Here is a 14645-nt window from a genome sequence, read left to right as displayed (position 1 = left end):
GTTGGATAATTGGTTGACAACATTGCAAGACAGACAACAATATGGGATGATTTCATAGTCTTGGAGAAGTGTCTGGTAACTCATGTAATCATGTATGATTTATATTCTTAGTGTACTTGAGTAGTGTACTTTGGTGCATAGTAAAACTTATTACTCAGTCTCATTTATAAAAAGTTAAACCAAGTACTTTAACAATTCAACAACATACTTTACAAAGGGATATCATTCAACCCTCCAACGGGTGATTCTTCTCTAGTTATTATTATATTAATATATTACAGAGTCACCAAATATCGCTTCCACGGTTCCATGAATTAATGGATTTTGATTCGAAGACTTCGTTTATCTTATTACTTATTTGCTTTATAAAATGAAAAGCAAAAATTGATGTTTTAAACACTTACACCTCGTTCCTGAGTGTCATTTAACGAGGGAAGTTGAGAGAAAGGGAGGGAATCCGAGAGAAAGAGTAGTACGATCGTGTTCCCAAGTTATTTTTTTGGGATGATTTGGGAAGAAAAGAAAGGAAATCAGAGGATAATCTTCCCTCTTAATCTTGCACCCAAATTGGAGAGATTTGGAGAGAAGAGAATCCTTAATAAAGATAACAACACACGGTTTTTAAACCTATCTATATAATCACGTATATGAACACAACACACAAAGAGAAAAAAAAATCGTCCTTCATCTTCTCTTTGGACGTCCCTGCTGCAGGCCTCCATCTTCCATCAGGTTACATTCTCTTCTCAATTGAATTTTTTTGTTGATAGATCTTGTTCATCACGTTACAGTTATGTTACAACCTTTTTAATTTTTTTCCCTGGTTCATATAATTTGTTTCTTCTTCATTATTGTTCTTATATGTTTCAGATCACATTACCTATGATAATATGTTCTTATAATTTGTTTCTTCTCATTTTTGTTATTAAAGTTGAATTGATTCATTATGTTACTTGTGATAATATGTTTAGAACACCATTACATGTTTCCTCTTGTGATAATATGTTTAGAACATCATTACAAGTTTCCTCTGGTTCAATATATGTTTACAACCTTTTTTTTTTTTTTTTTCTGGATTTGTTTCTTCAAGATCCATTGATCCAGTCCTCATACACACTCATTCTGACGACAAAGGGATGTATAACATGTCAACAACATTTTGTGATTGTTCCTTTCAATAGCAAATACATGCATTAACTATTACTCAATGCAATTGTCAAAGTATCTCATGTTGGACTATTTTTCCCTTGCTTTTATTTTGGATGTATGGTTGTTTTTGCTGCAAAATAATAAACACAAAATTTTCTATTGATTTTTACAGAATGTTATGAATGAGTGGGTCGATTACACGTTTACAAATGAAAATAATAAAGCTTTTTGTTGGCCAAAACGATATCAAAATTGAAACTATAAACAACTTAACAAAGTTTATATAGAAGTATTGCAAAATATTTGATTAAAATAAACAACACTCATCTAAACCGGATACAACCCAAGTCAAAAATTCATGCCTACCAAAGGAACTATGAGTAAATTTTAATGGGAAAATGACTCTTTAGGGTAATTAATTTTTGCGTTTGTACTCATTTGGTCCCTTTCCTTTTTTTTTTTTGTATTCAATATACCATCGAACTTGTTGTTTATGTTCACCATAACCCTTCTGACCGGATTTTGACCTGTGATAGTTGGTCAAAAGGTTATGGTAAATACAAACAACAAGTTCGATGGTATATTGAGTACAAAAAAAAGGAAAGGGACCAAATGAGAACAAACTCAACAGTTGGTTACCCTCCTGAGTCATTTTCCCTTTACCCATTTACAGCAAATCCCACGTCATCTCCTACTGATATTAATGACTTTATGAGATTCATTCTTGATTCTCTTCAAAACATAACCCACGAAAGAACACTATTCATACATGCACACCTTTGTAATGCACTTGAATATTTATTAGGGGAATCTTGACTAAGCAGACACATTTCATGACTACATTTACATTTACAATAGAATGATTTATCGTATCATGGATTTTAGACAAAACTACAAACGAGTGGAATCATAAGTTCTGTGATTTTTGAGTTTACTTAGCTTTAAAATCGAATTCATGGGAAAAGATACAACATCAATATGTACAATTTCATGCTGCTTTTGCAGACATATCACCATAATATACCTTGAGGTAAACATTTATGCTGATAAATATACCTCTCATAGGCAATCATATCCTTTTGAAGAGAGGTGTTGACAGCTAACCACAGTAAGCATAACATAGACCAAGTTTTAATGAAGTTACCCCTCTGAAACGCTCTTCATATACGTTATAGCGAAAGAAGGTTGCAGTTTTTGATAATTTTGCAACTTTAATTTCATTTAACTTTTCGGGGAAAATGACTCAGGAGGGTAACCAACTGTTGAGTTTGTTCTCATTTGGTCTCTTTCCTTTTTTTTTTTGTACTCAATATACCATCGAACTTATTGTTTTTGTTCACCATAACCCTTTGACCGGCTATCACAGGTCAAAAGCCGGTCAAAAGGGTTATGGTGAACACAAACAACAAGTTCAATGGTATATTGAATACAAAAAAAGGAAAATGACCAAATGAGTACAAACACAAAAGTTAATTTCCCTCAAGAGTTATTTTCTAAATTTTTATTCAAAAAGCTAAGGTGATTCCTCAAAATTTTCAAAGGTGGTTCCTAAGTTTTTTTCTACAATAATTATAATTAATTTTAAAAATTAAGGTGGGTTAGATGACCCACGTAAGCCCTTCTTAAAATTTCCATGGCCTCTTAATAATCCTTCACATTTTTTACGTAAAATAGGTCACATTGATTTCAATGGATATTGACCTTCCTTCACCCGGTCATATTTTGAAATCAAGACAAATGCAAGTTGTTCATCTAATTTGCTTGTTGATTGCTATTCTGGTACAACGCAAACTTACCATCAACAATGGTCCTAATTTACCTACTAGAGAAACTCTTTTAAAACGTCGACGTGTACGGGAAGAGTTGTTACATAACCTTTCAAATGATGGTCAATGTCGTCAGCTTATCCGTATGAGTGAGCAAACTTTTAAGAAGCTATGTGTTATCTTACGACATGATGGTGGTCTTCGACCTTCTCAATGGATGTCTGTTGAAGAGCACGTTGAAAGATTTTTGCACATTGTAGGTAATGATTTGAGAAATACATTTGTCTCTTGGATGTATCGGCGCTTGAAATCCACAACGAGTAGGTGCTTCCATAGAGTTTTGCGCTCGGTTATAGCATTAGAAAGTCTTTATATTCAACAACCACAAGGTGATGTTGTCCCCAAAGAAATTCAAGAGAAAAAGAGATTCTTTCCTTACTTCAAGAACTGTGTAAGAGCAATTGATGGTACACATGTTCGTGTCAAAGTACCTAATAGAGATGCCTCTAGATATCGTGGCCGCAAGTGTTACCCAACGATAAATGTGTTCGCTACTTGTTCATTTGATTTAAAGTTTACGTATGTTTTAACCGGTTGGGAGGGTACTGCATCAGACTCAAGGGTACTAAAGAATGCGCTTAATAGAGATGATAAATTAGTAATTCCAAATGGTAATTTCTAGTACCAACTTTTTATTTTTTAGTTTAAATTATTATTAAAAAACTAATTACAATTTAATTATAGGTCGCTATTATTTAGTAGACGTGGGTTTGCCTCACTCAACTATATTAATGGCGCCATATAGAGGTGTTAGGTATCATTTAAAAGAATATTCCACTCGGACACCACAAAATGCTAGAGAGTTGTTCAATCTTCGTTACACTTCATTACGTAATGCTATAGAAAGGGCATTTGGTGTTCTAAAAAGAAGGTTCCCTATCATTAGAAGTACACAAGAACCTTTTTATTCTTGTGAAACACAATCATACATTTTTTTTGGCTTGTTGTATTTTGCATAACTTTTTGATAGTTAAAGATCGTGACAAAGATCTTGAAGATGAGGTATTACAGGAGGTGTTAAGTGCACCAACAGAGGAAGTGAGACATAATTCAAGTGGTGCGTGTGAGGGTAACAACATGGCAGAGCAACTTAGGAACTCAATTGAAAATCAAATGTGGACTAATTACTTATTGAATCCAAACAATGAAATAAATATGTCAACATAGTTTAAGAGTATTTCGTTATATTACTTCATTTGCAATTTGAATTTTTATTGAACATTGTTTTGTGAATTTATTTGTGTTATTAAATTTTTTTTATGTTATTTTTTATAACTTGTACACTTTATAACTATGTACTTTTTTTAATAATGTATGTTTCTTTTTATGTTATGTAGAACCCGATAATGAACAAGCAAGAACCTACTGTAAATACCGGTAAGAAGTCACTTTTGAACAGGACAGAACATATGGATGCTGCATTTGTTGATGCAATGGTACAACAACAAAAAAAAGGAAATAGGCCTTATGGAAATTTTACTTCACAAGCGTATGTGAATATGGTTGAGGAGCTCAATAAGAAACTTACAATGAATTTAACTAAAAGTCATCTAAAAAATCGTTTGAAAACTTTGAAATCTACTTTTTCACAATGGTATGCCATGTTCAATGAGATTTTCTTGAGTGGGTTCGGTTGGAATGCTGATACTCAACTAATTGAAGCATATGAAGAGGTTTGGGATAACTTAATTAAGGTTAGTTTTCATTTAAGGTTGTATTTAGTTTATTTTTATATTATGTTATTATTAATAATTTTAATGTATTTTGGGGGTTTTAAACAGTCAAAGCCTGATGCAGTTGCACTGAAGACAAAAAAGGTGGCCCACTTTGAACAAATGTTGGTATTATTTGCAAGAGATAGAGCTTCCGGAGAAAATGCTGAAACTACAAAGGAAAGAAATGCTAGGTTTAACAACACAACGCACATCAAAATAGAAAGTATTTCAGAGGTTAACCCTTTATTAGCAAGTAATGATGTTACACTGGAGAACCAACGTGTGGATGATGATGAAGATGACATTCAAGTGGTGTCTCCTACACCTGAACAAAATTCAAGTGCGAAAAAATGTAAAACTAAAAAAAGAAAACTCGTAGACGAAGTAGAAAAGGAAGTTGAACCTCAGCCTCAACCTGAACCTGAAACATTTGAAACAAAGATTATGAATGTTGTTGGTGATGTGGCTAATGCTATGAGGGATGGTAACAAAATCTTTGAAAGAGCTTATCATCATGAGTTAACATGTGATGAAATTTATCAAGAATTGCAGCCGATGGGTTTGGAAGCCCATGAAATACCAGGTGCTCTCATGTATTTGGCTCGTAACCAAGCAGATGCGAGGACGTTGTTTACTTGTCCAATGACATAAGGAAAGATATACTAAAAACAATGATGGGCACATGTAAATGATGAATTGGAAGAATAGGTGTTTATTTCTTGGTTCTTTGTTCAGATTTTTTTTTGTTTCACGAATTGAATTATGGTTTTTGGAATCATAGTTGGATTAAATTGCATTGTTTTGGATGATTTTTATAGTTTGGTTTCTTTTCAATTAGATAAATGCTATTAAAAGATATCCACAACTTTTTTTATTTTAATATTATTTATGTTTTGCTACTCATTGATAGTTTAATTTAATATTATATGTAGGTGGTATTAACGAATGTTTAGACAACAAATATGATGTTAACATGCAAATCAACATTTTTTTTTCAATTTCAACTATGTATGTAATAATGTTGCTAAAAAAAATAAGGATAAAATTGTAATGTTGTTATTTAGCTTTCTTTTCTTTTCTTTTTCTTCAAACTCGGGAAAACATTTTTTAAAAAACTTCTTTTCCTTTCCTTTGAACTCGGGAATCCGAAAAAGTTAATCACTTCCTTCCCCTTCCTTTCTTTTCTCTCCATATTTTACTTCCCTTTCTTTTCTTTTGTTTAATGAAAGTCAATTAAACCGGGGAAGAAGGTGTTAACCTATTAAATTTATTAAACCCAAAAGAAAAGGAAAACCATTAAATTTGATATTTTGAGCTGAATACGTGGATCCTAGTGCCACTCATCTTCCATCGACTGCTCCCACATTTCATTTTGCACCTTCTTGCTCCCAAATCCACATTAATCTCAACAGAGTCAACTCTATTATCCTACCATGGCTGCTCTCACAATTCCTCCGGCCAATTCTCAGGTAAATTAACATAGAGTTCGATGTTTGAGATTTTGGAATCAGAGCTCGTTTTAGTTACAGGTTCCTAAACTAGATTCCGAGTTCCGACTTCATGTTTAATGGTGCTTGCATTTAATTCTTCTTACATTCAGCTTTCTAATTCAATTCGATTTGAATCTTAACAGTGCTGTTCTAGCAAGAACGGACTCTTCTCACCGACCAAAGGACTAACGGCGAAATCGGCCAGATTTGAAACGGCGGTAACTGAAAAGGGGATGAAGGTGACATGTCAGGCATCAGCAAGCATTGGCGCCGACGTTGTTTCTGTTATGGAGAGGAGGAAGCTTATGAACTTGTTGCTATTCGGCGCCATTGGTCTACCCGCCGCCGGCATGTTAGCACCTTATACCACTCGACCTAGGTTCGTCCTCTTCCTACCCTAATTCTTTTGTTCATTTCATCAATTTGTCAGTCGATTTCCTTATAGAAAGTTATGGAGCTATCAATTTTTGTTCTGATGCAGATTAACCACTAACACTAGCTCATTGATTATGATTTGGCATTCATCTCCAACATTTGTTTCCTCAACTATTTCGAAATAAAAATTCCGATTCCCTTGAAATGTGTCAATTTTTTAATATTTTGTGTTGGGAATTGAAACAGTTCAGCGACTTGGGAAGGTGGTATCAACGCTAGGGATGAGATTGGAAACAATATTATTGCATCAGAATGGGTGAACACCCATACACCTGGTGACAAAACCCTTACTCAAGGCTTAAAGGTATCAATCAAAAACCCTTACAAACTATTTTATATATTTTGTTATTCAAATTGCAAAATGTTAAATTATAGGGAGATCCAACGTACCTTATTGTGGAGAATAACAAAAGTATAGCAACATACGGGATAAATTCAGTATGCACTCATCTAGGTTGCATTGTACCTTGGAACACAGTAGAAAAGAAATTTATGTGCCCATGCCATGGTTCTCAATTTGATAATTATGGGAAACTCATTAAAGGTCCTGCTTCTATGGTAAGTACTTATTACTTAATTTCTCCCCCCCAAAAAAAAGTACAAGTCTTTATGCACGAAGTACATGTTGCTAATTTATCATCGTGTGTTAACAGTCTTTGGAACTCGCTCGTGTAGAAATAGATGATGATAGAGTGGTGTTTGGTCAGTGGACAGAAACCGATTTTAGAACACGTGATGATGATGATGATGATGATGATGATGCTACATGGTGGTCTTAAAAAGTAAATTATTATGTTATTTGTTGAAATTTAATTATTTTTAAGATCTTGGATGTTGATTAGAAAAATAAAACACTAGGCCCTTCTAATCTCATATTTATATAACTTGCTAAATATGTGTCACAGTCGCACTACATATCCAAATCAAGTAATTAATTATAATTTTAAATCTGAAATGCGGATATTATATGTATATTCAACGTTTTTATTTTTGCAATTCTACAACAAATGAAATGTGTGATTGTCTTGGGGGCTATAAAACTAAGCATATAAACATCAAGAGGATAAAGCTCATGTTTCTTAATTTATAATATAATTTTTTTTTTTGTGACACCATTTTGGGTTGGTTGAACAGCTTTCTGAAAGGAATTAAATGGTGAGTGAATTATTAGGCATTAATGTGATATATCCTTTGTGGGGTAGAGGAAGTATCAACTACAACTCACTCTCACCGCCCTAATCAAACAATCAATTATCACATCACTACGCCTTTTTCATATTTAAACATCTAAATTCTCTATCACTTTATATATATATATATATATATATATATATATATATATATATATATATATATATATATATATATATATATATATATATATATATATATATATATAGTATGATTTATCTTTTCATATTGACTGTAGTACTAGTTGACTTAGGCATACTTATCCTGTCGGTTTGTGTTTGGATACACACATCCAAAAAACCATTGTCCGTTTTTATAAATTTGGTTAGAGAAAAAAACAAGTAAATGATTAAAAACAATAAATGTAAGGATATTAACGTATGCTAAAGCAAAATAAAAAGTAATATAGATATCTACATGTATTTATTACGTGTACGAACGAACGGGTCTCATGACATGTGTCTAGGAAGATATTTGAGTTGGCACTTTCATTGGCGATTTTGAACTTATTTATTCAGTAACATTCCAATTGTTGGTAAATGTGTATCTCGATGGGTTTAAAGTCAATGAAAATATATTCAAATGTTTAGAATTGTTAAGGTGATTATTTAAAAGAGAATTGGACAATTATTTAGAATTATAATTACTTATAATCTTATTTTAAGTATTATTTATGAAATACAAATAGAAAAATACACAAAAATGTTAAGAGATCCATCTAACTATCCAAGCTCATTTGATCTATCCTAAAAATATGTTACTTTCGTAATATTATATAACCCTAATATCATATAACCAGTCGAACTTCGCCATTTTTAAAGTGTTATGAGACTACTTTTAAATAGCGAATCAAGTACAAAAACATATTATCACTTAATTTTATTTAAGAAAAGTATAACTTTAAAACCTTTATATTTTACAGCATTAAATATATAAAAAGGTAAAGAGAAAAACTACCTGCGCTGACGCTTACGTGGGGGTGGTTTCCGCCTTTTTGCTGATTCGGTATTATTGTTGATTACGTGGCATTAGAAGGATATGGGCTAATTGGTTAATTATGAAACCGAGTTTAATCATGTAGTCTCCACTTCAAACAGCTAGGATATACACCTACTTGCTATATTGAATTAAATTCCTACACAATACTTTCCATAAATTTCACTTCGCCCCCTTTTATAGTTTTCTATATACATACACGCCCTATACATTAACATTTTTATCTTCTAAGCCATCTCTTAACTTAATTATAACCCTCATAACATTTTTATCTTCTAAGCCATCTCTTAACTTAATTATAACCCTGATATTCAAGGACTAAGGGTACTCTGACTAACTATAGTAGGAAATCAGTAACCGTTCTGTTTAAAAGGTAAGTATTTTTTTTAAATATATATTGATCTTTATGTAAAGTATTTGAACTAATTTTCGACAAGAAGAAAACTGATTGAATTTATACATATCAAATTGTTGTTTCTTATTAACAAAAAAGCGAAAAGGATATAAATATGAGATGATCACTACATTAACCCTATCAAATCTATTGATAAAATGTCATAAGGATAAAATATAAGAAAATAGATATAAAGAAACATGTGGAACAAGTTAAGATCCACTAATAACATATTTCTCCTATTAAAGAAAAAGGTTCGGAAGGACTTAAGTTCGAAGCCAGAAGACACATCAGTAAGGTAACCGATCTGCAAGTTGGTCTCACCACCACCTAAAAATCACTGAGGTATAACGATCATAAGCTAGGGGTCGAACTTAATTAGTTGGGGAGCATCACAACAGACGATGTGTTGACCTTGTAGCTATCAGTCAATCGAATCAGTCCAAATTACTTTGCCTCTCATCACCCTTTAACTCTCAGATATCCAAGTCTGATGACAAGGTCATCTCCTGTTTGAGGTAATGGAAATATTGTAAGATACATATATCTTTTGCATCTGAATAATATTCACTCTCAATATACACATGACTACATACTAACCTAGTCATTAAGAGGTTTCAGGTTCTTACTCTGAATCTCACTAACTCTTCTTGTTGTGATCCATATACAGAGTTTGGGTTGACCTCCTTGCTTTTAAGACTTAGGTTAGAAAGGAAGATCCAAGATCCAACCTAATATGTATGTCTAATCTCAACCAATAATGACATATATTATAATATTATCTATTCTCACTTACTATTACTTAACTTGTTGAAGCCTAGTTTTAGCATCTAATTAGATACTTGGATAAACAAAATTAGATTATAAGATTGATGATGTCTCAAATTATTATTTTTTTAAAATAAAATTAAGTTAGGGGTAGTTTGTAATGATGGAGAAAACCAGGGGAGAAACTTGCAAAGTTTGAAACTTAGAAAGATAGTAATATGTGAATGAACAGGCATAATTTCATTTGTCAGGAAAGGCCATTTCAGTACAGAGGTACAAACAGAACAGCCATTAGAGACAGAGCTCAAGTTCCGGATACTTGCAAGACGAGCACCAAAGTGTGAGGAGGACGGATATCAAGCAGAAATTAAATTCAATTCCATACATTTCAAGTCCGATATCGTTATTTCCACTTTTCATATGAATCAAAGAGCTTAAGCCGCTACTTCGCCGGAAAATTTTAATTCCGTCAACCGGAGTTCTTAATCTTTACTTGTGTGGTGTGAGCTGTTACAAATAAGGAGAACTGTTGCAATAAGTTAGTCATGTCTATCGCCGATCACCGCCGTTCTCATTCAGATGGAAAGCCCTGGCGACTATGTCCGTTTTGGCAATCTGGAACACCTTCTTCGTCGTTTTCATCGACGCGGAATCTTCAATTTCAGGCTCAGAAAAGCCATGAAAATGGCGTCAAATCGAACCGTCGGACTTCCAGTAAGGTATCCTCGGTGGCGAAATCGCTCCTACCAGCTAGGCGAAGACTCCGCCTTGATCCGGCTAACAACCTTTATTTTCCTTGTGAGTAATCGTTTTATGTTTTCATGTCAGCTGAATCGTTTATCATCTTATCGTTCGTAATTAATGAAGTCTCTGTTCTCTGTTTTTACTGACTAAATCGTTCACATTGATTCTGTTCGTTTCCATATCGGTGATTAAACGATGTTCCTGAATATCACTAGGCAAAATCATGTATTGATTTACAACGATTTGATGAGATGATATCTGACTGTTCACTTTGATTTTTGTTATTGAAGATGAACCTGGTAAACAGGTGAGAAGTGCTGTTCGAATCAAGAACCATAGCAGCTCTCATGTCGCTTTTAAGGTATCTCACCTAATTTATGCTTTGATTTTGACCTAATCTGATGTAATTGTTCAACAAGATCTTAATCTGATGGATTAATGTCATCAGTTTCAAACTACTGCACCAAAGAGCTGTTACATGCGACCTCCTGGTGGTATTCTGGCACCCGGAGAAACCATTATTGCTACAGGTAACGATCTATCTTCCTTCTTCCTTCTTCTTTCTTCATTTATGTCGTCATGTGTTCTTCACTGACATAAATTAATGACAGTTTTCAAGTTTGTTGAGCAACCTGAGAAAAACGAAAAACAACCAAACCAAAGGAGTAAAGTTAAGTTCAAGATCATGAGCCTGAAAGTGAAAGAAGGAACAGACTATGTTCCCGAATTGGTAACTTTTCTTTTTCCCCTTTAAATAATCAACATCTGTTCAAACAAAACAAACATTCAACAATTCAACAATCTTACAGTTTGATGAACAAAAGAATGAAGTAGTTGTTGAGCGAATTTTACGTGTTATTTTCTTGAATGCAGAACGTCCTACCCCTGTAAGTTTGTTATGTTCTGTTATATATAATCATGAATTCATGACATCATGATATAAAACTGACATGAAGCTTTGATGTATTTAGGCATTGGAAAAACTAAAGCATCAGTTGGCTGAAGCTGAAGCTGAATTAGAGATACGAAAAAAGCCTCCAGTTGACAATTCTCCAAAAGTTGTTGGCCAAGGGATGGTTATAGACGAATGGGTAAGTTGAAATTACAATTATAATGAGAACTTAAAAAGTGTGAAGAGTCTAAGAACTCAATCACAGCCCTTGGATCAAATTCATCTGATGGCCACCATTTTGCAAATCAAATTTGATCCAAAAGTTTTTTTTTTTTTTTTTAGATTCTCATTAGCATGTATTGACTTCTAACTATTGTTATTTGATCTCCTATGTAGAAAGAAAGAAGGGAGAAATACCTTGCTCGACAACAGGTTGAGGGTGTAGATTTGTCATAAATATGGTGTTGTAAATTTCATGAGTAAGTAGCGTCCTCGTGGATTTTAAGTTTTAACTAGTGACCAAATTTTTTTCAATAAGTTTTGTGTAATTCTATGCTTTGAACATCGTGTTGTATAAATAAACCATTTGCATCATCTTAAATACTAATTAACTATCTATTTACATCACATAAATGTAAACAATTGGAGAAAACATATTCTGGTTATTTATAAGGAGGATTCCTATTTAATTTGTTCTAAATGAGAACAAAATAGGAAAAGGACTATACATCACGGTGGTTGTACGGATACACTCAACAACGTCTATAAGACCATACTCGATTACGACATACCAGCATGGAACCTCACCAATGAGACAACAAACCCTACATTTCCTCAATTGCTTTATCACACGACACAACCTTTTCTACCTCTATATAAACCTCAAATCAGATTTCCATCTTCAAAAAAGCTTTCTCTCTTTCTAGCCCATAGTTTCAAGAATCCTCAAAATGAAGCTTGTAAACAAAGCTTGCATTATCGTTACATTGGGAGCTATAATAGGAATACGCCATCACTCATTCAGATCCAAATCCCACACCTTTTGGCAACTACTTGCTCCACCGGTGTCCCAACTCAGCCTATCTCCGGTGTCACAACATCCATCCGGCGACATCTCCGGCAGAGCAACAAAGAGTAGTAAGGATGCCGAAGAACCATTGAGGACCATAACCTATTTGAGCTTCTGGGGTCCCTACCAATAATAACAAGAATCAAGAATCTACTTTTCCATTTTGTTATTAGCCTTTGTGCCTATTAATTTCGAGTTTATATATAGAAATATGTTACGAAAAAAGAAACCCAGATGGTGGTTTGTTCTATATGTTGGTAATTCATAAGATTTAAGCACTCAAAATTTCACAAACATACATGATCAAACTATTCTACAATTCAATCAATTAAAACAAGCACAACAATGGCAGAAAGAAGATATGAATCAGAGATTGGCTGGTAGTTGAATACGTTGAGAACCAAAAACATGATGAGATCCATGTTGCTGAACAAACACTACGATTCCGCATTTGGCGCTGTTGAAACCTTCCCAAACCCCAAAATCGAGTGTTCCTGTAATCGGCTTCTTCGGAGGTAGCTTGTCGCCGGAGCAGAGCTTTCCGAGCTTTCTAACGACGAAATCATTGGCTAAAATTCGGTCTTTGTTGTCGCCATTCCGGCAGTCGGTCACAAGCCCGCTTTCGTACAGCGCCACCATGATGTCTGCTCCTCTGCCGTCTAATTTGGCGCGTAACGCACCTTTCAGGGTGACCTGCAAGGATTCCGGTGTACGCCTCTCGAATGTCGCCTAAAGAGTAAATCAACGATTAGATTCTTGAATTATCCTAATTTGGACGTATTGATTTAAGAAATTACCTGGAACGCCGGCGGGGGGTATCTGGTGGCGGAGGTGATGGCGGAGATTAGACCCTCCTCGTCGTTTCCGATGCACTGACTCCTCCCCTGAATCACCACCTGCGGCGTAAACATGGTGTCGAGATTCAACGACTCCACATACTCCTTCTGTCTCACCGTCCACTGGCTCGACGCAAATGGATCCTTCCATCCGTTATAATCCCAGTAATCAACATGGTACGCCATTAATATCACCGGAACTTCAAGATTGAAATCTCCCCTTCCTATCCTCGAGAACAGAAGCTCCGCCTCCGGCGATGTGGCGCATCCTTGGGAAGAGAACAGCTCCACCACCACCGGTCCTCCTCTTTTTAACTCATCGGCCGTCAAGTCGTCCGCGGCGGCGTCATGTGTTGCTGTTGACTTGTTGATATCAGAAGAGGAGGTTTTGGAGGAGCGTTTGGAGAAGCAGGCGAAGAGGCTACGCCCCATTGTTGGTGTCTCAGTCTTCTCCGGCGATAACGTTGTGATCGGAGAGATTAACGATTACTTAAGCCTCAAAAATTCTTTTGGTTTTTAGTTCTTCAAAGAACGAAGAATCTTGGAAACGGGTATGGTGGTGGGAAGGGAAAGTTGGCGAACAAAATGGTGACAGATAACAAAACAGGTGGAGTATTTTTTTTGTAATGCAAAAAGTTGCAGAGTTTTTCCAGGATTAAAAGTGCTAAATCCAGAATAATGTACGAGATAAATAAAGAGAATACAAAGTTTATAAAGAAAGGTTGGTGTGGATTATGGTTTTTTGGGTCTGGAAGAATGAAAGAAGAAGTCGGTGACACGTAGGTGGGAGAAGGCCATCTGTAATTCGGTGAGATCTGGTGGGGTGGTCCTACCACCACCGTCTATTGGATGGAATGTCTGTTTTCAAAACTCAAAAGCAATGGAATACTTGCAAATTATAATAAAAATTACTTATTATTACAACTATTAAACTAAAATTTATATAATATTAATCATTGAAATGAAATAATTGTAGCTTGAGAATTTATAAATACCAAATTAAATGAAAACGATTTCAAGTATCACAAAACAAATGAAACTAGAAAATATAGAAAGTTCATATAATACTAGACGTGGAAGCAAATCTTAAATAAGAATCAGAATGATATGATGTTATATTTGATATCATCTTGCTCAAGT

The 14645-nt window shown here is 34.4% G+C and overlaps 4 protein-coding genes across 5 annotated transcripts; 3 read left to right on the top strand and 1 right to left on the bottom strand.

Moving 5' to 3' along the window:
- Positions 1-4474: 4474 nt before the first annotated feature.
- LOC145004551 (uncharacterized) lies at positions 4475-5341 on the top strand. The gene is made up of 2 exons (XM_078963489.1): positions 4475-4669; positions 4757-5341. Exons 1-2 carry the CDS (start codon positions 4475-4477, stop codon positions 5339-5341), a joined length of 780 nt encoding a protein of 259 aa, XP_078819615.1.
- A 663-nt stretch (positions 5342-6004) lies between these two features.
- Positions 6005-7508, top strand: LOC145003912 (cytochrome b6-f complex iron-sulfur subunit, chloroplastic-like). 2 transcript variants are annotated; one of them, XM_078962815.1, is made up of 5 exons: positions 6005-6159; positions 6324-6559; positions 6802-6919; positions 6991-7173; positions 7269-7508. In XM_078962815.1, the coding sequence occupies exons 1-5, from the start codon at positions 6124-6126 to the stop codon at positions 7392-7394; spliced, it is 699 nt and encodes a 232-aa protein (XP_078818941.1). In that variant the 5' UTR covers positions 6005-6123; the 3' UTR covers positions 7395-7508. The 2 variants fall into 2 exon arrangements, with proteins under 2 accessions (XP_078818941.1, XP_078818942.1); XM_078962816.1 differs by having other exon boundaries at positions 7291-7402.
- A 2700-nt stretch (positions 7509-10208) lies between these two features.
- LOC145004701 (vesicle-associated protein 4-1-like) lies at positions 10209-12207 on the top strand. Its single transcript, XM_078963679.1, has 7 exons — positions 10209-10762; positions 10999-11069; positions 11157-11238; positions 11320-11438; positions 11518-11595; positions 11680-11799; positions 11997-12207. The coding sequence occupies exons 1-7, from the start codon at positions 10510-10512 to the stop codon at positions 12054-12056; spliced, it is 783 nt and encodes a 260-aa protein (XP_078819805.1). The 5' UTR covers positions 10209-10509; the 3' UTR covers positions 12057-12207.
- Positions 12208-12883: 676 nt separating this feature from the next.
- On the bottom strand, positions 12884-14113 carry LOC145004700 (membrane lipoprotein lipid attachment site-like protein, putative (DUF1223)). Its single transcript, XM_078963677.1, has 2 exons — positions 13467-14113; positions 12884-13398 (listed from the first exon to the last, which is right to left on the bottom strand). The coding sequence occupies exons 1-2, from the start codon at positions 13935-13937 to the stop codon at positions 13036-13038; spliced, it is 834 nt and encodes a 277-aa protein (XP_078819803.1). The 5' UTR covers positions 13938-14113; the 3' UTR covers positions 12884-13035.
- Between the last annotated feature and the right edge of the window lie 532 nt (positions 14114-14645).

Source organism: Lactuca saligna, chromosome 7 (assembly GCF_052625555.1).
Source record: "Lactuca saligna cultivar CGN05327 chromosome 7, ASM5262555v1, whole genome shotgun sequence".
Classification (NCBI taxonomy): Eukaryota; Viridiplantae; Streptophyta; class Magnoliopsida; order Asterales; family Asteraceae; genus Lactuca; species Lactuca saligna.
The sequence above is the reverse complement of the archived record's forward strand: the minus strand, read 5'-3'. Positions and strand labels throughout refer to the sequence as shown.